The sequence below is a fragment of the Taudactylus pleione genome, unplaced genomic scaffold (assembly GCF_031769625.1).
Source record: "Taudactylus pleione unplaced genomic scaffold, aTauple2 ptg000127l, whole genome shotgun sequence".
NCBI lineage: Eukaryota > Metazoa > Chordata > Amphibia > Anura > Myobatrachidae > Taudactylus > Taudactylus pleione.
Window position 1 is genome coordinate 8,818,999 of NW_028284529.1, and position 25,878 is coordinate 8,844,876.

General features: G+C 42.1%; 2 protein-coding genes across 2 annotated transcripts in view; one reads left to right on the top strand and one right to left on the bottom strand.

Annotated features, from left to right (window-relative positions):
- The window catches only part of TEK (TEK receptor tyrosine kinase), a 148,376-nt gene extending 140,283 nt beyond the window's left edge, over positions 1–8,093 (top strand). The window contains exons 21-23 of the mRNA XM_088472619.1: positions 2,234–2,330; positions 6,876–6,975; positions 7,763–8,093. Coding sequence (XP_088328745.1) covers positions 2,234–2,330; positions 6,876–6,975; positions 7,763–7,837 — 272 coding nt within the window. The 3' untranslated portion in view covers positions 7,838–8,093. The remainder of the gene's footprint in view (positions 1–2,233; positions 2,331–6,875; positions 6,976–7,762) is intronic.
- A 666-nt stretch (positions 8,094–8,759) lies between these two features.
- LOC148523826 (RNA exonuclease 1 homolog) overlaps positions 8,760–25,878 on the bottom strand; it is a 58,738-nt gene continuing 41,619 nt past the window's right edge. The window contains exons 15-17 of the mRNA XM_088472651.1: positions 21,650–21,788; positions 21,165–21,285; positions 8,760–9,335 (exon numbers count right to left, since the gene is read on the bottom strand). Coding sequence (XP_088328777.1) covers positions 9,247–9,335; positions 21,165–21,285; positions 21,650–21,788 — 349 coding nt within the window. The 3' untranslated portion in view covers positions 8,760–9,246. The remainder of the gene's footprint in view (positions 9,336–21,164; positions 21,286–21,649; positions 21,789–25,878) is intronic.

Below are 25,878 nucleotides of genomic sequence, written 5' to 3' on the forward strand. Positions count from 1 at the left end.
GGAGTCCTTCTACCCAGGAGAGGGAACCCTAACCTGACTGTGTCACACTTTTTACCATTCTACAGGGTAAATTAACTAAGATGTGAGTTCTATTAAGAAGTGATGTTGCCCATAGCAACCAATCAGATTCCTGGTATTATCTTCTAGAAGGTGCTAGATAAATGAGAAGTAGAATCTGATTGGTTGCTATGGGCAACATCACTTCTTAAACAGAACTCCCATCTTAGTGAATTTAACACTTAATCCCAACTTTTACATCGTAGAGTTAAATACAATTTAATATTAGGTGGAGATTTCAATACAGTCGTAGACCCTTATGTAGATAAATTCCCTGTGCCTGCTAATCCCTCAGCTCACCAAAGGAACCATATCTCCCAGTTATTGGCTGATCACTCTTTAACGGACCCCTGGAGGCTTTTTAACATTACTGACAAGTCATATACATTTCATTCGGTGGTCCATGGGTCCCTTTCTTATATTAATTACGTTCTCCTGGTGCTGCGGGAGGGAGCCGGGTGCCCACTGGTAACAAAATCTCAGCAGGTGCCCGGGAAATGGAGCCTCCCTGCGGCTCCAGGCTAAGTTGGGTCGGAGGAGGCGGAACTGGTTCCGTCTCCAAAAAGAAGTTATGGAATGCAGTTCCACCCCATTCCAACCCACTTTGACCCCTGCCCGACTCTCCCTTCTTCGTATTGCCCAATTACCCTGCTAAATGTTGATTTTAAAATACTGGCCAAGATATTAGCAGATCGTCTACAGACATTCTTTGCCTCCTTGCTTACGAGCCATCAATTGGGCTTTGATAAAGGTAGGTACTCAGTGAAAGGCAGCCGCACAGCCATTGCGGCCGTAATGGTGGTTAATCATCACCCTGACTCCTCAAACATGCTATTAAGCCTGGACGCAACCAAAGCGTTTGACATGGTCTCATGGCCTTACCTTTATGAGATACTAAATAGATGGGGATTTGGACCTATCTTTCGATCTTTGATTACATTTTTTTATACTCTTCCAACTACTCATTATTGGTCAATGGGACTGTGGGAGAGGGCCTTACACTAACCAACGGAACAAGACAGGGTTGCCCACTCTCCCCTTTGCTCTTTAATCTGGCTTTAGACCCTATGCTTAGAATTTAGCAAAATTGGTCACAATTTAGGGGAATCAGGATTGGCACGGAGATTGTAAAGATATCTGCCTTTGCAGATGATGTTCTCTTATTTATTTCGGACCCGAGGAGAACCCTTTGACCGCTGATGACATGTATCAAAGGAATAGGATCAGTATCAGGTTTTGAGGTTAACTTTGAGAAATCGATGGTACTTTATTTGAAAAGAGATTTTGCACGCCCGGTTTGGTTTATGGAGACACCCATTGAGTGGACGACTAAATCAATTTCATATCTAGGGATACAACTACCAAAATATCTAAATAATCTGTATAACCTCAATATGAAAAATATTTGTCGCAGTATTAAGGAAGATGCAGAGAGATGGCAACACCTTAATCTTTCATATTTAGGCCGAGAAAACTTGGTTAAAATTATTTTATTCCCGAGACTTCTCTATCCTCTCCAATATCTTCCTATTTTATTGTCTAAATGTGACACAATGGAGATTGAGAGAATACGCATGTTCATTTGGAATGGCAGGAGGGCAAGAATTGGCCTTGTGAAGCTACAGCAGAGTAGATATAATGGTGGCATTAATCTACCCAATACTAGTGCTTACAGTCACGCTGCCCACCTACGTTATTTGAGGGACTGGATACACCGCAAAAATATATATGCTAATACTATTTTGGAGGTGGCTGTCCTAGATAGCATGGGCCTAACTCCCTTCTTGCACTTACATGACGATGAAATACCTTTATCAATTCGAGCTAATCCATTATTAATGTCCACTCGAAAAACATGGCATATATTATGTCACAATGCTTGAACCCATATTTTCATTGAAAATATACAAACTGCTGGATACATTAACCTGCAATTTCACAAACCATAAACCGGTTTCAATTTACCATTTTTTATTGCTACAATTTGAATTTTAACTTTCCAAACCCCTGAATAAATCTGGAGGGCAAAATTTCTAGCAATGTGCAGCATTTCAATTCCACCAGAGAATTCTCCCCTAAGTGCTACAAAAAATAGCAATGTGATACCAAAGTACTAATCTAGTTGACCTGGAAATGTGTATTACAGTTATATGTAAATACAGTGTTTTACTTACAGGTGGGACTCCATATTGTGGTATGACATGTGCAGAACTGTATGAGAAGCTACCACAAGGGTACAGACTTGAAAAGCCTCTAAACTGCGATGACGAGGTGTAAGAAATCCATTCTATCATGTGTACCGTATGTCTAAGCCATTGCAGTATAAGATCCATTCACCTTGTGTTATTCTATTTGGACTTAAAATGTTCTGATGGGAAGATTACACAATTCCACAGCACAAAGTGTTCTATAAACATATACAGTCAGGTGCATAAATATTGGGACATTGACAGAATTTTCATATTTTGGCCTCTATTCACCACCACAATGGCTTTGAAATGAAACCAACAAGATGTGCTTTTGGAATCAGATGCTGTCGAATCTCAATATGAGATCCAAGAGCTGTCAGTATCAGTGAAGCAAGCCATCATTAGGCTAAAAATCAAAACAAACCCATCAGAGAGATAGCAAAAACATTAGGTGTGGCCAAAACAACTGTTTGGAACATTCTTAAAAAGAAAGATCCCACCGGAGAGCTCAGCAACACCAAAAGACCGGGAAGACCACGGAAAACAACTGTGGTGGATGACACAAGAATAATTTCCCTGGTGAAGAAAGAACCCTTCGCAACAGTTGGCCAAATCAAGAACACTCTCCAGGAGGTAGGTGTATATATGTGTCAAAGTCAACAATCAAGAGAAGACTTCACAAGATTGAATATAGAGGGTTCACCACAAGATGTAAACCATTGGTGAGCCACAAAAACAGGAAGACCAGATTAGAGTTTGCCAAACAACATCTAAAAAAGCCATTACAGTTCTGGAACAACATCCTATGGACAGATGAGACAACGATCAACTTGTACCAGAGTGATGGGAAGAGAATGGAGAAGAAAAGGAACTGCTCATGATCCAAAACATACCACCTAATCAGTGAAGCATGGTGGTGGTAGTGTCATGGAGTGGGCATATATGGCTGCCAATGAAACTGGTTCCCCTGTATTTATTGATGATGTGACTGCTGACAAAAGCAGCAGAATGAATTCTGAAGTGTTTCGGGCAATATTATATGCTCATATTCAGTCAAATGCTTCAGAACTCATTGGACGGTGCTTCACAGTGCAGATGGACAATGACCCGAAGCATACTGCAAAAGCAACCAAAGAGTTTTTTAAGGCTAAAAAGTGGAATGTTATTCTATGGTCATGTCAATCCGATTGAGCATGCACTTCACTTGATGAAGACAAAACTGAAGGGAAAATGCCCCAAGAACAAGCAGGAACTGAAGCAGGGGCGTAACTCCCAGAGACAATGGAGGCGCCTGCCTCCGGGCGCCAAGCCCTGAAGGGGCTCCTCCATCTATAGCATGTACAGCAATAGTGTGATTCACAGAGGAAAACGAGTGTGACAGCTGATCTTCCATTGTAGCTCTGCAGCGACGTACCTGCTGCTGCGCAGCATTGATTAGCTCTGTCCTGGGAGCCCTGCTAACACCTGCCAAAGGGGCCAGGAAGGCTCCCATCTGATACCCCTCAGCCTGTGCTGCAGCAAGCGACAGTGCACCCGTCACTGCTGCTGGACAGTGTGCTGGGACCTGAGACACCTATCCCAGGGACCACCAGTACAGAGAGCCACACACTGGTAACCGCCGATTATGCATCACAACAAACGGCGGCTCACCAGCATACAGTATGCTGCTGCAGAGGTGGCTGAAGCTCTGTGATTCTGTCTGACACTGACCCACCACCTGCAGCCGTGGAACAAAATTTATCTATTAGGTATAATGGTATATGAGCATCTGTGACTGATTCGGTGCTGCCAAGGCTAAAAGCCACAGTGAAACGCATGTCGGTGTCCTGCTGTATGTCCGATGCCTCATGTACAAATTGTGAATACTACATATATATGTTTGTACCTATGAACTAATGTTAGGAGAACTATACCTTGGTCTTGACACTGCAAGAACCTGGGGCTTGGTAGCACTAAATCAGGCACAGACTCTCTTATTCATTTATACCTGATATGTAAATTATCATACACCTCTATGCCCCATTGAATCATCTTCATATATTCTTTCCAGGTGTGATTGCGTGGGTATATTTGTTTTGTGGGGGGGGCGCCAAACTCTAAATTGCCTCCGGACGACTGGAATGAACTTACGCCACTGAACTGAAGACATTTGCAGTAGAGGCCTGGCAGAGCATCACCAGGGATGAAACCCAGCGTCTGGTGATGTCTATGCGTTCCAGACTTCAGCCTGTAATTGCCTGCAAAGGATTTGCATATTAAAAAGTGAAAGTTAGATTTAGGATTGTTTAGTTTGTCCCATTACTTTTGGCCCCTTAAAAAGTGGGAGGCACATATAGAAACCGTTGTAATTCCTACACCGTTCACCTGATTTGGATGTAATTACCCTCAAATTAAATCTGAAAGTCTGCAGTTAAAGCACATCTTGTTTGTTTCATTTCAAAGCCATTATGGTGGTGAATAGAGGCCAAAATATGAAAATTCTGTCAATGTCCCAATATTTATGCACCTGACTATAGTATCCTTTGTCGTTTTTAGGAAAATAGATATTTAAGTAGTGGTTCTTCTTTCTCTTCAGACATTTTTAATGTCAGAATTGAAAAAAATGCACAATTGCAAGTTTAATATGTGTATTCTATAAGATGGATGTGAACTAAAACATACCCACTTTTTACTCATTGGCATAGGAAGAGGCAGCAGTGGAATATATAACTGTTGTATATGAGCAAAAAGAAAGACAATCTGAAGAAAAAAATCTGTTATTTTTCTTATAGATTAGCCCAGAGGTTCCCAAACTCGGTCCTCAGGGCACCCTAACAGCACAGGTTTTAAGGATATCCATGCTTGACCACAGATGAAAATTAGTTCCTCAATTTGATTTAGCCACCTGTGCTCAACCATGGATAACTCTAAAACATGAATTGTTGGGGTGCCTTGAGGACCACTTTTGGGAACCTCTGGATTAGCCACTAATCTAGTAATCATATGCATGATATTGAGCAGCAAGCAATAATATGTTTATACTGGGAATCTATCATTGTTTATCTCATGCACTTCCAAATGACTGGAGTTTTGAAGAGACGGGGATAGAAAAGCCTCTAGCCAGTCACATCATTTTAATGCTTACAGCAGCTGAATATTTCAGATGGCTGTGCTTATCTTGGGCAGTGACAAGTCCACTTGTGTTAGTGATGATAGGGCTAGAACACATGTGGCTGCAAACAGAGACAAGCAGGAAGCCACAGACTGGGTTAAGCAGTGGAAAGTCCTTTAACATCACAGAGTAGAAAACTTACTTAGGTACCTATTAAGCTAATGTTTTATTTCAATAACATGCCTACAAGACACAAAACTGTTAAATCCAGCTCAGTTATGTTGTCTATGTAATATTCCTTTTACATCACCGCTAAAACCCGGGTTATTGCCAGGTTAACCCGGGTTGCTGCTAGGTGTAAAAGGGGCCAATGTTGGATTCCCAGGTCTAGTGGCCTGGCAATCCAACCCTGGTACAGTAGTTTGCAGGGTTTAACACGGGAACGACCTCTGTAATCCTGCAGTGGAAATGGGTAACCAGAGTCGTCCAACCCGGGTTCCGTTTACAGGATGGTGATTTCCGGATTTTCCAGCGCTTGGAGATGATGTCATCTCCGAGCACCGGCAGATCAGTTCCACTGCACCTGTGTGCAGTGTGAATGGCGCTGACCCAGGAGTAACTCAGGTCGACGCCACGGTCTAAAGGGGGTATGTCCCGGTTTAGAACCTTGTTCTAAATACCGGGCTAGACCTGGGACATTAGTGTAAAAGCGGTATTAGTTATCCTGATGTACTAAATCCATTGAGAATTATTAGTGATGTTGCCTTAAGCTCAATATATTCATTATGTGGAATAAAGACTCTTCGGCAGCAGAGAAAGGCAGAGATGTGAACCCCTGGAGTGGTGACCCAGTGGAGTCACTCCAGTAACTGAGGTCTCAGTGATGATTAATTCACAGTGCACTTTATATCACTTCTTTCTTTTGCTGCATAGTCCCCACCCCCCTCCTTCCTTCCACTCCCATATGCCCTCGCCTTTTGGCTTGGTTGAGGCCATAGTCACTCAGCTATTTATTTTTGAAAACTAGTTTCTTTGCATGGAAGGGTGTGATATTCCCTTATGTTATCCATATCCCCAACAACTAGGAGGGGTGACCTCTAACATCTTCCCTCCAGGAAGGGGGGAATGGGCAGATGATTCCTGTCCCTGGGTGAAGCTTCAGTGGATCCCAGGGTAAAGGGACCCTCCCTAATATTGCAGCAAAGAAGATTCTAAAGACCCTTGTCCCCTAAGGGACCTCTTTTGGCTCCAGGAGTCAGGTATTGAGTGGCCTTTGTCCTTTTGGAGAGAGACTTAAGTGTAACTGTACAACTTACACTTTTTTTGCACTAGGGCACCAATCCCAGCCTTTCAATATAATAATAAAAACAAAGATTCTACCATTTGGACTTACTTGAAAGCATGAGACCATGTCTATCTGAATGCATTCGTGGGCTAAATATTTTCACAGGCACTCAGTGAAAATTAACTGCCCCCCAAAAATCAATCAATCCCATAACAAAGAGTATCAAAAGTAATCTCTGTCTCTTTGGTTAAAGGTATGACCTTATGTGTCAGTGTTGGCGTGAGAAGCCATATGAAAGACCATCATTTTCCAAAATACTGGTGTCTCTGACACGAATGCTTGAGGAAAGAAAGGTAAGCACTTGTACAATGTGTTTTTTAGCATTAAGATTAAGGGGTCTATTTACTAAGCCTTGGATGGAGATAAAGTGAACGGAGATAAAGTCCCAACCAATCACCTCCTAACTGCCATGTCACAGGCTGTGTTTGAAAAATGATTTAGGAGCCGATTGGCTGGGACTTTATCTCCGTTCACTATCTCCATCCAAGCTTTAGCAAATAGACCCGACACCTTTCAGACCAAGGTAATTGTCACGTTTTCATGAAGTATTGATTTAGCTTGGAGTTTCTTTTTATTCTGACATACCACATCTTTGTTTATAACAGATAGGGCTGTCTTTCAGCACCATGCTGAATTAGATGTGTCTATGCCAGGATGAACTTGGAACACACAATATATTTGGTTGTTTACTTTTAGTATAGTAAGAGGTTGATGAATCCCATTGTTATACTAATCAATGATTCTGAAATGCTCCATTCTTCCTTGCATATTGAAATTCATTATTGTAATGCATAATGAGATAGTCATTAGAACATACATGTATGTTTGCATGTGTGTGTATATATATATATATATATATATATATATATACACACACACACATACATACATATACACACACTTGTAGAGCAATATAGAGTAGTTTGGTCATGGTATTTGGTACTAGTACTATTCAGTAGGTACAGTACACACACACACCCCAACCTGCAACAAAAAAAAAAAACCTTTTAGTACTGCATTTATTTAATGATTTTGAGTTGTAAATGTATGTGTGATATCTTCTTTATTTTTTCCCTCTAGACCTACGTAAATACAACACTTTATGAAAAGTTTGCCTATGCTGGCATTGATTGTTCAGCTGAAGAAGCAGCATAAAGTTTTTATGCATTCTCCAGGAAGCCCTATTTGTGTGTGCAATATTATTTTGATCATGAATGTCTATATTCTGTAGAATACCTTGTTTTGTACTACATATGTAAATGTTTAAAGAACTATGTAAATAAAATTTCTTCTTTAAGGTAGGATTATCAAGCTTTTGAAATACTAATCTCAATGGTAAATGTTTTATGAGTGAAAACTTGTATTAGCATCTTGGAGTTTCCCATTTTTTGTTGCTGGTAACATCTTTGTATGTATGACTATTAAAAGTACAAAAACAGCTTTCATTGTTTCCATTCTTCTGTAAGTGGTTCTAAAGGGGTCCATTTATTATGTTAAATAGCGAGGGCCAAGCAGCTCCCAAAAATTAAGCATCCAACTCTCTGCTAGTAGCAGCAGTTGATACAAATTCATCAGAGCAAATCCATCATTAGTTCACAGCAGAGACAGCTGATTACTTACAGTGTTTGCAGTTATATGAAAAATCATTGTGTGCATCCAAAATATATACACAACACAAAGCACACAACACTTTTATCCTATATTTGGTTGCATAACATGGCACCATCTAAAGATAAAGTCAAAGTTTGTTTTTTGGTTTCCCACTTTCTGAACTATGTGCAATAGGGACCACTTCCATTAATTCCCACATGGGAATGCAGCCTGCATAATCATACACAGTCCTAATCACCGTATCTGGGATATGGAACACACATATTGAAGAGACAGCACATTAGATTCTCTTTAAAGATAAATATTGTTTTAAAATGGATATTTCATTCATATATTAGCTTGGGAAAACTGGAGTTCTATTTTAGGAGCAATTTATCTTTTGTGGTGGCAGGTTGCATAATGGAAGCCTTCAATAAGTATATAACCCCATATTATATTACTTATAATGCACATATTTAGCAATCTTTATTTGGAAATACTTGGTGGTGCTTGTACATGCTCACCATAATTGTAGACTCCTAGTTACAGTACAAAAAAGTCAAGGCATTTATAGCTATAACAGCATTTCAAAGACAGCTGGTTACAGCACCTACTCCAAGTTTCATCATATTTATACATGTATAAAAAAAAAAGTGCATTTCTAACTTTATAACGAAAACCATGAACAGATTGCAGATACATAGACAGAGTAGGTCAAATACCATTTACACATAACAATTGCACTCTGATCGAGTACTGTATGTTATATTCTATACATATAGTATACACGCACACTTTACAAGCAAGTTGCAACAAAACTACAAAATATTCTAACAAAAATAAGTTTGTAAGAAATTACAAAGAAGGCAAGGTACTCTGCAAATACAATTGGATTGGTTCCAGCAAATACTAATGCTACATATATTGAATAAGTGCTGTTTTTTTTTAGCTGTAGACATCAGTATATCTTGACTTTATCTTCGTCCTTTTGTGTCCTCTTTCACTTTCCATATCATCAATTCCATGCATGCAGTAGCATCTTCACCTGAGTCATGACCGCAGACTAAATGAAAGAACGTTAGAATCACATGCTTATTATACACAAAAAGTCACACTTTGGTTTTTAAAAGAATTTCTAAGTTACAAATTAAAGGCTGGTGACAGCATATAATTGCCTGTTTTTGTAGGGCCAACATTTCAATTGGGCCAAGCCATAACTGATTATACTTCTATTACATCATAATATAATTCTATTCCATATTAGAAGATTTAATTTGTTACTAAATTGTAAACGATACAAAGAACATATATGCAATATACCATCTTACAGATACAGATCAATTAAAATGATGCCCAATACTAAAAGTGAGAGCTTGCTGGGATGTGTAGTTCCACACATTGCTTACTCCTGATTTTAGGAGATGCCTATCTATTTGGACTATGATCTTTCCAATATATCACTAAAGTCTCTGTTGAATGATTAAACATGTTAGCAGTAAGAAAATACTTTGGTATTAATTTAGGTTAGCAGGTTTGTTAGCACATTTAATGCATAATTTCGCAGAGATTATTTTAGAAATCTTGCATCGCTGTTGCAGCATCAAGCTTGTGACATCAAATAGTGGTCCTCACATTACAGAGTTTTCCAAACTCCGCCATTACAGTCCAGGTTAAGGATATCCATGCTTGAGTCCAGATGGTTAAAGCAAATTGATTGAGGTACTAATTAAATCACCAGCGCTCAAGCATGGATATCCTTAATACCTGGAGTGTAATGGCAGTGTATGTGAAACTTTGACAGGCTCCAGGACTAAAAGAATATGGCAAACTAGTGCCTTTAATCTGGATAGTAAACTTTCTGTATTGATATTTACTAATTTGGAATTGACAGAATTTTAACCAAAACACATTCCTCTCTAGATCAGCATTTTATAGTAGATGTTAAAATTCAATTATTGTGCTTATTAGGTTTATATATATATATATTTATTTTTTTAATTGTCATTATGTAATTTTTAAAGAAAAGTCTGTTGATTTTTAGATTAATTTAGCTATTTAAGGTGGGATATATTAGCCTGCTTATAACACCCTCTAGCACAATTAAGGGTAGTGTTTCATTTGTTATATTTTACTGTAGATCAGGAGGTTCTAAAACTCTGTCCTCGGACCCAACACAGCTCAAATTTTCCAGGTTACATGGCAGGTGCACAGGTGTATCAATTGCTCACGGACACATTTTAAAAGTTCCACAGGTGGAGTTAATTTTTCACTTGTGATTCTGTGAGGAGACATGGAAAACATGCACGGTTTGGGGTCCTGAGGACAGGTCATGTTTTGGAGATTTCTTTAATCATGGACAGGAGAATTCATCTACAGTATTTGGCTGTTTCAATAATTGTCCCAGCTGTTTCCGGATAGAGATCCGCAAAACACAACGTTATTGGTACTTGAGGATAGTGGCCGAGAACTCCTGTTCTACAGTGCATACAGTGCATTCCATTTTGGAATAAGGCTGTAACATAACAAAAATGTGGAAAAAGTGAGGCACTGTGAATACAGTCCGGATGCACTGTATTATTCAGGCAATACTCAGATATACAGTAGGGAAAATATAATCTTACAGATATGGGCTCTGGAGTCATTCTAATGATATACAGCAGTGGGCCCATTTGGATATGATGTGCATGACCAGTGCTGAACCTAGTGTATGGGGGCTCATACATACAGGTATAGAAAGCAAAAGGTTTAGTGTTCTTGTTGGTGTATACATGGCTTGTATCATTGAGCTTGGAAACAGAAATAGGGAACATAGATTTAGTTAATGAAGGACAACCCCTTTCTGCTACTAATCAGACTACAATCTGTCCATTTTCAGAGTTTGTAGCTGGAACCTGTTAGCAGTTATTAACTGAATTAAACGATTGATCAGTGATGCAGATTTTAGGAAACTATACTAGCCCATTTCTGACACACCTACAAGTGTAGTAACTGGTCAAATGATCAAAAGCATACAATTGCTCCATATCCTAAATCAATTTTAACATATCTTAGGAAATTACCAACAAGTTGCCCCTTAAGTTGCCCTAACAAATAATAATGTTCAAAAGCAGTTGAACAAACATTGACAATCATTGGATGACAACCAGAAAACATGAGCATCGGCAGCCTGACACTCTTGTTCTTGCACAACAGTGGGAATAAAAAGGAACTTTATTTAACTTTTTTATTTTTCTACTTCCTTAGTAATTCACCTTTGTTTCTGGTCAGTAAGAAAATGTTGTCAACCATACAAGTCGTCCCTCCCCCCAAAAAAACTAAAATAAAAAAAATAAAAAAAAATTGTCAAACAAGAACATATTGCTAAAAGCAAATTTAAATATTTAAAAAAAAAAATACACCTACTGTAGGAATATATATGAATATACACATATATACATACATTCTCTTTCTCTCTCCCTCTCCCCACCCTGATAGTAATGGATCACCCAGTGGCATTGCCCGCACACACCCTAGTGTCCATACTGATGTTTCCCCTTCACCCCCAGTGGGGGGAATCCTGTACTTTATTACTGCAGGATGGATGGTACTCCTTAAATTCACTTGGAACATTAACCCCAAACCTCCCTGTGACTAACACACCTCTCATGTAGAGCAGATGAGGTACATATGGGACTGTTCATCAATCTCCCTGCTGTTCTCTACACACAGGGCGGAATTCAATTGTTTTCGCGGCCCGCATCTCCCGTCTAAAGTGACAGGAGTTCGCGGGGCGCTATGCTATTGTTCCAGATTTTCGTGCTGATCACGCCCAAAGTGGTCGGGTTTAGCTGCGTAAAGCAGCTAAACCCGACCAAAGTGCTGGGCGTGATCGTGAAAAGTGATGTTTGGGCGCCCAAACATGTCACTTTTCGCACATTTCAGCTCTCATTCCCCTGGGGCTGCGAGCTGAAATGTAGCGCTGGCAGCGGATAGTGCCCGACAGGAGCAAGAATTGAATAGCTCCGTCGGGCGCGATGGGGGCAGGAATCAATTGAATTCCGTCCACAGAGTGCAGAAATCAGTTAACAGTGCTTCAGTCCAGTGCAGTGGATTTCATCTTTAGATCCGGCATTTTAGGAAGCAAAAATGGTCAGTGAAGTTGGGGGACAGACACCAGTATATCACTGCCAGGGGGGCCAGGCCAGCACCAGGAAATCAGTTCTGCACACACATATTAGGAGCTCATACACCTTTGCATCTTTTATTTTTAATTTCCTCTTCCACTACTATTAGCTGGCGACACAGTAACCAAATCCCCCCCCCCCCCCCCCCCCCATCGTAAATTAGTTTGGGTTTGCTGGATTCGTATAGTATTCTGAACCGGAATGAAACCACTCATCACATTTAATATTAATCACATTAAATATGTTCTATTGAATGTACATTTGTTTTTTTTAAAAAAAACTAACCACCATTGTTTTCTCCCTCTCAGAACCACCTCAACCTTTTGGCAAGGACACAACATGGCTCACATTCAGACACTGGCTCACCTGCAGCCTTTTTACATGGTTTACACTTCACCCACATCTCCAAGCCTAGACAAAGAGGTGGGGTTGGACTACTACTTCCCCCAGGTTGCACTAGTCATTTGAATTTAAAGAGTTTCCCAAACTCCACCATTACAGTCCAGGTTTAAAGTACATCTAAGCTTGAATCCAGATGGTTAAATCAAATTGCCTGTGGTACTAGTTAAGTCACCTGTGGCCAAGCATAGATTGCCATTACAGTCCAGATTTTAAGGCTGAAACCTCTCCATCCCAGACCAGGAGGGAAAAAAAAATGCAATATTCCTATTTTTGGTTAAAAATGTGGGGATTTCTTTCAGAACCCTTTGGACACCCCCCCTAATAATAAATCAAATCGCAAAAAAATATGTAAGTTGCGTATTTTAGTGAAAAACAACCATGTAAATTATTTTTTTTGGGGGGGGGGGGGGAAATGTTTTTAAAGTATTGGGTCTGAATTTTCAGGGGGCGGTATGGATGCGTCAAATGTTTTAAACATTGCACGCAGTCGCAGAAGGCATTTAACGATTTTCAAAATTGCATTTGTACGAAGCAAAAATATACTTCCACCCATTTTAACATTAACAGTAATTTCCTGAAAAAAAAAAATATAAATAGCTTTCTATCATTTAACAAGTTTTTTTTTTTTTTTGCCCAAGATTTGCACGATCGTTTTTTGCCAAAGTACGCAACTTATGAAATTGTTATGAGGTAACTTATCATTGAGGGAGGGGGGGTGGGGCTGTGTCCAAAGGGACATTTTTACACAAAAATAGGGATTTTGCATTTTTTTTCCGCCTGGTCTGGAATGGAGAAAAATTTTGCCTTTTTTGGCGAAAAACGCCCGTTTTCGCCGCTAATTGAACACCACCCTAAGTGTGTGTCTTGCCGTGATCACCCTGGAGACCTACAATTTCTTGAACATTTTCTGACTGCCTCCCTCATTTATATATTGTGACTGAACTTAGAACTTTCTACAGAGTTTCTATTTGGAATATGGCTACCTTTAGCCAGGACATATCCAAGACCTTAAGAAAGGCTTTCCATATTTTAGGTTTACTTTCTACATAATTTTCAGAATACTAAAGCTTCCTGAGGGATACAATACATAAAAACTAGAAAATGGTGCCTTAGGGGTCCATTTACTAAGCCAGGGGTAGGCGAGCCGCATGCGGCTCGTGTCTCCCAGTCAGATCCAGCTGCAGCGGGACTCTGGAGCCCTGACGGCGTGGAGTGCCAGCATGCAGACAGGTAAGTTTCTTCATGGGGGTGGGGGCGGGGAGGGGAAGCTAGTAATGGGAACACTACCTTAGGGGGTCACGACTACAGGGGGCATTGCATAATGGCCACAACTACAGGGGTCATTGCATAATGGCCACAAATACAGGGGGCATTGCATATGGGGCACTGGCTTTCTCACTGTATTTTATGTGGTTCTAGATTTCAATATGCATTTTATTTGGATGTGTATTTTAAAAGTATGTTATATGGATCTGGTTTGTTTCTGTGTATTTTATGTCAACGTGGCTATTTCAAGGTTTTCTATATTGCTCTGGCTTTTTCTTTCACTTCAACAGTGAAAAAATTATATTGGGAACTATTTAAATTCTGTATTTTCATGAGCTGGGCTTGCCGCCAGCGTGACTAAAAACAGGGGTGTGACAAGGTCATGCCTTGAGACAGCTATGCGCGTATGCGATCGGCTCTTCAAATTGACCAGATAGTTTTTGGCTCTTTGCCTCTGACTGATTGGCCACCCCTGTACTAAACCATGGATGGAGATTAAGTGAATGGAGATAAAGTACCAGCCAATCAGCACCTAACTGCCATGTCACAGGCTGTGTTTGAAAAATGACAGAAGCTGGTTGGTACTTTACTAAGCCGTGGATGGAGATAAATAGACCCTTTGAGGGGAAATATGAAAAGTCTTCAGCAGTGGACAGGCTCGTGGTGCAGTTTAATGATGTAATGCAGAAAGGGAAGTCAAGACGACTCATTGTCATCCTATTCCTCACAACGCAGGTAGTACACCTCAAAACCCAGCCATCTAATCAAACTTTCTATATCCCTTTGATCAAGAAGATAGGGTACTAGTATGCACAAGATTCTGTATTTGCACACATGTGAATAGGGACAGACAGTTCACTCTTGAAAGGGGAGATTGCCATGGAAGTAGAGCAATCGATGAGAAACCATTACTGGCCTCAGGGTCTATCCAGGTGTGACTGCATCAGCCAAATGTCTCAAACTATAGCTAACATACTAACAACCAGGCTCTGTACAGCCCAGAAACATTGGAACCATTCATTTACCATAAGCATTTATTAACAAACATGGGATTGATTATACCAGGGGGACTACTCAGGCAGTCCCAAGTTTTTAATTTTATGTGCCATTTTATTTTACTTTAGCGCAAGCGGCAGTAGGCGTCCTAAGACGACGCCTCTGCTGCTGCTCCACCTACACTTGCCGGCACCGCAACACCAGTAAACGGACTGGTTATTTTGGCGGGCATTAGCGGAGCTTGGCTAGCGGCGATGCTGGGACCCAGGACTGCAGCCGGAAGCACGGTGACGCAGGTGAGGTAGTTCCCCACCCGCGGGGAACGACGCGGTAGTCTGTACCTCTGGTGGTTGGAGACCTGCAGGAGGTCGCTGTAGTGGGGCGACCGCTGCATCCGCTCCCCCACTAGACCACCGGGGCAAGACAGTCTGGCATCGGGGACAGTGGCCATGTATAAGGCCAGCGCACCCGGGGAATGTTACGTAGGGGAGGTAGGCTCTCCCCAGTAGCCCCTCCCTTAGCCCAGATGCCAATCCAGCTGAGGATTTCCCACATCTGGGTTGCTCCTCCTACCCTCCTCCGTATAAGAGATGCACAGCGACCATCATCATTGTTGTGCTGAAGCTGCTGGTCTCAGGCTTGGGTCTGGTCTCCCTGTATACCTCTCCCCAGAGGTCAGGTTATACAGTGCTCAAAATGTGTTTGAGTAGTTTATTCAGGGCCCATTGCAAGTATATTTGTATATGTATTGTATGTGACTTTCGCTAGCTCTGCTGTGTTGTTACGGCCTTTTTTTTCTGTACTGTCAGAAATAACTAATCCCTACTATTTCTCCTCAACCCTATACTACAGGTGTGTGGGATAGATCAATATATATCTATATCTCTATAATTTTATTTTTTCCCCAAATTGTATTCCACATTTATTATTTGTGAAGGCAGTCACATTTGCACTTATTTTATTATGTCCAAGAATAAAGGTAAACAGGAAACGGAGTTCCCGATGCTGGTTTCATGTAAAAGTTGTTTGGCGGGCTTATCCCATCAGGACTTTATACAGGATGTTTGTGTGCTGTCTGTTCTAAAGAACCACCTCACCAGTCCAGTCTACCAGCCCCTGTACAGGAGCCATCTTGGGTCTCCATCTCAGTTTATGACGCAGCTAGTGGACCATTTGGCTAGTCCCATGCTGCCTCCATTAATGGGATACCCACAGCAGTTCCAGCTTGCTATGTTTGTTCCCCCTATACAGCCTTGCTGGATGGATAACAGAAAATGGTTGTGGGATTGAGTGAGGGCGCTGTCTGTGTGTGAAGTCAAGGTATAACAGAAGAAGAATACTTATCTAGCAAATATTAGATTATTTTCTTCCTTTTGCCACCAGCGTTGTCATAGGTCGCCTTCCTTAGAGGTCGTCAGTCTGTTGGAGAGAGTAGGCAGAAGTCAGTGTGCAGCGCCATCTCTATCACCCATTTTTTTGCAGTTCCTGGATGGATGTTTATGCCCACTCAAGTCAGAGTACGGCTCAGGCAGCTGCTGCATTTCAACAAATGTTGCAAGCGAACAGACCAGTAGCCACTAACGTACCTAAGCGGGCGACATTTTGTCAGTCTGCACAGCGTATAGATTCAGACGTATCATCGGAGGAATCGGGTTCTTCTCCAGGGTCTATCTCAGGAGAGGACCATCCGTCTACAGTGGATGTCCCTTCTTTGGTGAGGGTGGTCAAATCCATTCTAAATATACAGGATGATGAGCCAGCTCCTAGACCTAGGGCTCCAGTGTTTAAACACCAGAAGGTGGTAAAAGCCAAGTTTTCCAAGTCTGAGCAGCTCACTGAACTTATGGAAGCAGCATGGAGTAACCCAGATAAACTGTTCCATGTTACAAAAAGATTAGAATCTTTGTATACTTTCCCACCTACTGAATGTACTAAGTGGGAGGTCCCTCCTACTGTGGATGCTCATTTGACATTTGCCTATACAGTCAGCATCCTCCCTTAAAGATCCTACAAATAAAAACTTTGCTCCAGACAATGAAACATGTCTTAAATCAGTGGTTTCAGTTACCCAGCCAGCTATGGCTGGGGTATCCAAGGCTGTTCAAGAATGGATGGGGGCATTGGAAGATAATCTACCGTATGCGACCAGAGAAAAGCGGTCATATTGCCCAAATATGTGAAGCAGCCTCCTACTTGGGAGAAGCTGCAACAGATGCCGGGTTCCTGGCTTCTAACGGCAGCTTCAGTTGTTGCTTGTAGGGTCCTTTGGTTAAGGTCCTGGAAAGCAGATATGAGATCCAAGAAGGCTCTGGAATCCTTACCTTTTTATGGAAACATACTTTTTGGAGCAAAATTGGCTAAGATAGTGGCTACTCTGGCAGCTTCAAAATCTGCAGGTCTGCCATCAACAGCTACATTAAAGTCTAGGCAGTCTTCTTTTCGGTCCTTTCGCCCTCAAGTAAGAGCAAAAGGACAGTCTTCCTCCAGCCAGTCTAGTTCTTGCAGGACCACATAGCAGCAAGAGGTCCTGACAGGGCAGACGTCCAGCCTCTAAGCAGGACAACAAACCCTCTGCCTTATGGGGCAGGCCTCCTCCTGTGTGATCCCAGGGTGGGAGGCAGTCTTCTTCAATTTATGGACCACTGGCAAACAGATGCAAAGAACGAGAAGTGGCCTCTCAAGGGTACGCTCTCACTTTCCAGAAGCATCCTCCCCAGAAATTTTTTTGCACAACTCTCCCATCAGATTCTATCAAGGCCTTGGCCCTCCAGGCCATTTGCTCTCTGCTGAGGGCAGGGGTGATAATCCAGGTTCCTGTGGGTCAGCAAGGAGGGGGTTATGATTTCAATCTAGTTTTGGTTCAGAAACCAAAATGGTCTGATAGACCTCTAAATCTGAAAACACACAAGCTTATCCGTGTACCCAAGTTCCGTACGTAAACTCTTCGGTCAATTTTTTTGGCGATGGAACCTGGGGCTTTTATGGCTTCCCTGGACATTCAGTATGCATATCTGCATGTGCCTATTACGGCATCCCACCAACAATTTCTATGGTTTACTGTCCAGGAAAAAAATTACCAATTTCATGCACTCCCCTTTGGTCCATCAACGGCCCCTCAGGTCTTCACCAAAATAATGGCAGTTATGACGGCCTACCTCATGCATCAGGGAACCAGAATACTCCCATACTTGGACAACCTTTTGATATTGGCACAGTCTCCAGCTGTTCTACAACTCCATCTCCAACTGACCATTGCCTGTCTACAGAAGCACGGCTGGATCATTAGGAAGAAATCCTTGCTTAACGGTTTGGTGCCTGGATCACTCCAACTACATTTCCCCATGGTACCCCTGAGGACTTCGAAGAGAAAAAAAAACAAAAAAGGTAAGCCTACCATAGCACTTATTTTTTTTTCCAACGGTTAATGAATCAGATGGACACCAGGGGAATTTTGAGGACAAGTCAACACTTTGATCTCCATCATGTTTCTCAAACCATTCGTGAACAAGTTTTGCAGTGTGACAGGGAGCATTGGTCTGTTGCAAGAGACCTCTGCCAGTAACATCCACATGAATGCCAGGGCCAAGGTTTCACAGCAGAAAGATAAGACACACACACACACACACACACACACACGTCTACATGATTTAAAAAAAACATGATTGATCAGACCAGACCATCCTCTTCCCTTGCTCCAGTTCTGATGTTCAGATGTCCATTGTAGGAGTTTTCAGTGGAGGACAGGGGTCAGCATGGGCACTCAAAAAAGTATCGGAATACAATGCATCGCAGCTTGCTTCAGACTGCTCAATTATAAGCCAGCATTAATTTTTTCCGCAATTTTGTCCTATCCCACAAAAGAGCTACAGTAGCACAGAGGGGTCAGCCTTCACACGCGACACATCAGTGAGCATTGGGAGCCCATAACCTAGTCCCTGGTTCACCAGTTGTCGTTCCTTTGTCCAATTTTGATCTAGGTACTAACCTACTGCATACTGGGAACACCCCCAAAAGATCTGCCGTTTTGTAGACACTCTAACCCAGTCATCTAACCATTACAAATTAGCCCTTGCTAAAGCCACTCAGATCCTTACAGTAGCTCAATTTGATTACTTGCTGCTGTATATATCTCACCACTTGATAGGTGCCATTGTAAGGAGGTAATGTTAGTCACTTCATCTAGCAGTGGTTTTAATGTTATGGCTGAATACAAGGGAGTCATCTTTCCAACCCTGCAGCCTTAATTGGGAAATAGTCAAGTATCACTTAAGCTGGGCATACACGTACAGATAAAATGCCTGTCAGACCGACAGACATTTTATCTGGCAGCCTGCCAACCGCAGATGTCAGTGACATACACTGAGATTTCTCACAGTGTATTAGCCCGACATCTGCACTCCGCCCTGAGGGAAGAGACACTTCCCTGTTCCTTCCATGGGAAGAAACACAAGAAATGTCTGTCTGTCGACAGCAGCTGGGCCATACACTGCCCGATGTGGCCGACAGTTTACCCCATAAATATCGCATTGGACGGACATACTGGACAGTACGGCATGCCCGACCGAGCAATATTTAACCCTCGCACACATGCTACAATTAAATCTGGGCGTTCCGCGGATGTCAGGCGGATCGCCCCGATTGATTGTAGCGTGTATGACCAGCTTAAGCCATCAAAACCCATCATCTTTCACACCGATCACCTGGAGTCACATTGCTAAAAAGACAACTAAACCGTGGTAATCTTTACAAATTTTGCAAACAAATAAAATACAAACTGCAAACTAAAGTTCTGGAATAGCTTTAGATCTTTGAAAGTAAAAACTCAGTTAGGCCATTAACTCACGAGTCCATGATAAGTTCATGGACCTATGCATTAACTGGTTCTTAACACACGTTAACTGCACAGGTATAGGCGGTTTCAGGAGACCTGAAAAGATATTTCCGATAAGCGGGGCTAATTAAATATGGGACGGCGATCTATTAGCACCCATTCAGTTAGACCTTTTAACTGTATTCCCCCCTATTGGTAGGTTTTGAAAAAAATAAATCTGCACTTCAAATAGAAATGCATTCTTTCACATTTTCAGGGTCTCAATTTAGCTTACTATGGGTGTGATTGAATTCAACATGAATTGAATAGAGCTGGGAGTGAGCTCCCAGAGCTATTCAATTCAGTGCGCTGTGTGGTCGGAGAATACCAGTTATCGCGCCTAAACAAGGGTGTTAAGGTGCGTTAACCGGCATTCCCTGACTTTGGTCAGATTTCTCCTCGCACCCCCAGGGGGGTGCGAGAAGAAATCCTTAGCGCGCCCAAACAGCACGGTGAATTGAATAGCTGGGGGAGCTCCCTCCCACGGCTATTCAACATCGCGTTTAATTGAATTCCCCTGTATGTGTAGGGAGAGTATGGTAGTCCAACAAGGCTTACAATCTAAAAACTAGACAACATACCACATTAAATGAGGAATCACTATTTCCCGCAGGATGGGGGAGATATGGGCTTGAGCCCCCCCCACTTGCGGATAACTATCGCAGTTTGTGTGCATATGCAGATGATGAGTACCACTTAAATCTTCAGCAAAGAAGTTAAAACACACACACAAAAAAAAAAAGTGACAAATTAATCATGAGTGAGGACATATCTAGAAGGACTAAACCTCAATTAGGATAAACAGAGCAGTACTTTAGGAGAACACTTGAAAGCTTAAAAGTTGAAGTCCTAAAGCAAGAAGAATTTTAGAGGGCTCAGCAAATGCAAGAGCATGATAATTTTCCAGGGGCACTTCCAAGGACAAAAAAGTGGCCATGTAATTTGAAATTGCAGTATGCTGGCATGTAGGCTTCTTTTACAGAAGCCACTTGGGTCCACATGCTCGTGGGTAGCTTCAGGCACCCCTTTGTGACACAATCAATTTGTAGTCTTTGCGGCGATCTGCAAATCCTACATTGCCGTGGACGATAAAGGGGGCAAAAAGCTAATTTTTTACTTACCACAAAAGGTTTAAAACATAGCTTTTACAACCAGTTTACTGCAGACTTACTTGCAGCTTTTGCAAGGATCTTACCATTATCTTGGATGATACGACGGAGGCAGTCAGCAATTAAATTTCTCAGAGCTCTTTTATTAGGCAAGCCTAGTCTATGAGGAAATACTATTGAAGTATCAATGACTGTATCATGAATAAGCTACAAAGCAAAACAAAAAATGAATGTTACACAAAGGACAAAAAGGTAATTTTTTTTTTTTATTGCACTAAAGCTTTATCATAGTATGTCCCGCCACTTTCTGCACCATTGGTTAAATTTTGGCACAGGAACTATGAACACCGGTGGAATAAAGCTTCATGATAGAGGTGAGGCAGAGAAGAATGTGAATGGTTTGGAAACAAGGCCCTCCACCCAAATCCATCAGTGAACAGAAGATAGGGTAAGGGTGGTAGGCCATTCACAACTAAAAAGGAAATTAAAAATACAAACAAACAACTATTTAAAACAAAACACAAAACATTTACCCTTAACATAAGCACACTTCCAAAAACTGCAGTCTTACCTTAAGTGCAGTTAGATCATTTTCTAAACTGTGTCCAATTAGAATAGTATCTGCACTAAATAAGTTGAGCAAAATGGCCTGTACATCTCTAATGGACGTTGTGATATTCTCCAAATTATCTTCTGTTACACCAGAAAACCTATTATTAGGGATGTAAATGTTATGCATAATTTTAAATTTAATGAAAAAACACAATATTTTATGGATTGCATGGCATCACTATGGTCATAAAGAAGAATCCCAATACTGCCCTCATTTTTTATATTGTATTTATTTTCAGTGGTAACAAGCAAATAACATGATGAATGCGACTTAGAGCATGGAGGTAAGATACATGTGGACACAAATTTTTTGACTGTCAAATTTAAAATGAAGTGCAAGCCCTATTACACATTCACACACACCTCAAGGCCTGGGAGATGAAAAGGAGGAGTAACTGGACTAATCCTTGCCCTACATTGCAAAATAACAGATTTGACAAAATGTCCCATCACTTAAATCTGTATTTGCAACCCATTCTCTGTGTGTTCCTGTTAGCCATCATCTCCCCGGATCATACCAACAATTTTTTGAACACTTCTGTCTGGCGCCCTTATTTTCTACCCACTGACATCCCAACTACAATCATTATTTCAACATATCTAATGATAATCCATATTTACCTTGTGCCTCCAAGCTACTCTCCCCAACATCCTCTCCCAGTGAGGTGACCCCTACACCTCTGGATGGCTACTGCCTTGATCTTCTATTCTCTAGACTTTGCTCAGTTTCAAGATTTAAATTTACCTCACTCAGATCACCTGCAAGCTCCCCATTATTTAACTTTTGGACGCTAGCTAGAGTAGTATTCTATGCTCATCAACTTCCTCTACTACCTCTCCTCTTGGTCCTACACCCTCACAAATCAGTCAATCCGATAACTCCTGTGCTCAACCCAACCTCAACTGAAACCTGTAATTCTCCTACTGGTTCCTTTCCCATAATTTTTCAAGCACACAGTGATTATTCCTATTCTGAAAAGACATTCTGTCCCAAACTCTCTCGCAAATTACAATACCATCTCTCAGCTCCCTTGCCCCTCCAAGCTTCTTGAGATGTAAGCCGACACTCGGCTCAGACTATTTCCTCACAAAATATTGGACCCACTTAACTTACAAGACACTGCTAATATCTTAATGTGCAAGATAATGAGCTTCTTAATTGATTATATAGCCTTCCTACTGGTCATCCATATACCAGTCACTATGCAGTGGCTAAACTCATTTTTCTTGCAAAAATTATATTCTACTGCTGCTCTGTTAGTCCCCACATTGGATGTCCAAATGTTACCAAATACAACAAACAAAAATGAGAGTTATGGCAAATCTTACCTTTGGACCCTATGGACTTCAAAGAAAGTTAACACAGGGAGACCTTGGGGTGTAGGTGGTGGTTTAGGACCAGGCACCACACAGTTAAAGCTTTAGCTCCCAGGGTGCATCGGTCCATCCCCTTATACCCCGCCCCCAAGCCAGAGGCACCTCAGTTCATGACAAGCTAAAGGCCGGAGAAGAGAGGGAAGACTGGTACACACAAGAATCACTCTCAGGGAGGAGACTGGAAACCGCTGACCAGAAACATAGCCCATATGAAGCCAGGTGCGTCAGGGCAGGTGCCCTCTGGACCCTACGGACTTCGAAGAAAGTTAAACTCATTTTCTTCTTCAGGGTCCAAAGGGCTCCCCAGGGAGACCTTTGGGATGTCCCAAAGCAGTCTTTTAAGGGTGGGGACACTCCTGCGCTGAGAGGAGAATCCGGCGCCCAAAAGAAGCATCCCGAGAGGCGAAGGTATCAAAAAGTATTGAACCTCAGAAAGGTATGGACAGAGGACCACGTGGCCGCCTTACAAAGCTACTTAGCTGAGGCACAATGGCGAGCTGCCCTCAAAGGACTCACAGAACAAGTAGAATGAGCAGTAACAGTACAGGTAGGCCTGCCTGCGTGTAAGCCTGTGAGATAGTCATGGAAAGCCATCTAAGCCAGTGATTGTTGGCTGGCCATCCCTTCTTGTGAAATCCATAGCACAAATAAAGGAATCTGATTTCCAAAAGGGAACTGGTACGTTCCACATCCAAGGAGGCCTCACGTGCCGAGAGGTCTGGTGATTGTAAGGCCCGGGATTACAATTTCCACATTAATGTGGAAACTAGTAACAACTTTTGGAAGGAAACCAGGGCGAGTCCGAAGCACATCCTGCCCTGGTGGAATATTAGAAATGGGGAGCGACAGGAGAGTGCCCCTAATTCTGACACTCGTCTATAGCTAGAAGAAAAAATATTCGCTGTGAACCAAATTGTGTTCCACAGAATCCAGGGGTTCAAATGGGAGGACCCTCGAGGGCATGAAGATCTACTGACAAATCCCAAGGAGCCACTAGAGGGACAAAGGGAGGTTGAATCTGGAGGCCACCCAGGAGGAAGATGATGTGGATATCCGGTATTGGAGCAAGTCTACGCTGGAATAAAAAATGGACAGAGCAGAGACATTCACTTTCAGTGAGGCCAGGTGGAGTCCAAGGTGCAATCCAGCTTGAATGAAGGCCAGGACTCTAGAGATACGACCCCCAGGTGTTTAGTAGCTTCTGGTGGTAGATCCGAGCAGAGGCTGCCATACACGCTCTGAGCATAGTTTTGACTACAGAGCTAGAGAATCCTTTGGACCACAGGAGGGATGTCTCAAGAACCACACAGCCAAAAGACAGACAACCCAGGTCCGGGTAAAGGCAAAGACCCTGAAACAATAGGTCTGGTCGTTGAGGTAGCAGGAAGAGAGTGTCGATGGAGAGACTCCGAAAATCTGAGTACCAGTGAAGTCTGGGCCAAGCTGGAGCCACCAGCAGGATAGTGTCTCAGTCTTGTTTGAACTTCCAAAGAACTCGAGGAAGTAGTAAGCAAACTGGAAGGTCCACTTCACCAATAATGCGTCTACAAAGGTTGCCTCGGCATCTCTTGTCCTGGACCTGTGCACTGGTAGTTTGTGATTGTGTTGGGAGGCCATGAGGTCCACCTCTGGGAGGCCCCATTTGTTCATTAGGAGTTGAAACATCTCCTGGTGAAGGGACCATTCCCCTGGATGCACGTCGTGACCGCTGAGGAAGTCTGCTTCCCAATTGAGAACTCCTGGAATGAACACTGCAGAGATGGCTGGGAGGTGACCCTCTGCCCATGTCAGAATGCTTGACACTCCTGCCATTGCTGCCCGACTACGAATGCCTCATTGATGGTTGATGTAAGCCACTGTTCTGGCATTGTCGGACTGAACCTGTACAGGTTTTCCGTGAAGTATGTGCTGGGCCAGTTTGGAGGGCCCTGTAGACAGCTCGAAGTTCCAATATGTTTGTTTATTGGCAGGGTTGAAAGGAGTGCGGACCGGTCACAGGGCCCGAGCCCCGAAGACTGACGTCAGTTGTTAGGATTACCCAGTCCGGAATCCAAAAGCAGCGACCCTTGGCTAGTCTGTAGCCACCAAGATAGAGACAGACGCACCTCTGAAGAGAGCACAATCATCTGAGCTTTGATCAGATGGGTTAACCCGTTCCACCTGGAGGATAAGCCTTTGCAAAATGCCTGGAATGGAACTGAGCATATTCCACTATGTCAAAGGTGGACATCATGGATCCCAGAAACTAAATGAAAAAAAACTGCGCTCCAAACTATGGAAAATGCTGCTTAAGCCACAAATGTGGTCCTCACCACAATAATACACAAATTAAACAAAAAGTGTCAAGCGCAAAATCCTCTAGGGTATAAATATGTGAATAAATGTTCACTATCATCACATCACACGGTCCATATGTCTCCAAATTCTTCAATCCAATGTTAACATATATCTTCCACTTTTTCCTCCAAAAAAAAGAGAAAATCAACCGATCAGTGGGTCTGGTTCATCAAAGTGGAAATATGATATTCTTTACTAACATCTAGGACTTGAAATATATGTTTCTCCTTGAAATTCCCAATCAAATGAATTCTCCTCAACCGAGATTCTGCGTGAATAGGCGTTGTCCCTCAAAAAAATTAAGCAAAGGGATATCCCATAGTGTAAAATCTTAAACTTTATTTATGACACAAATACACAAAAAAATGCTCATGTACCAGAGGGAGCCTTCAGACCAAGGCAGGTGATAACAGCATATACCCAATGGACTTCCAATCCGGATAGAAGTCCACATCAATATGATACCTCTTAGAT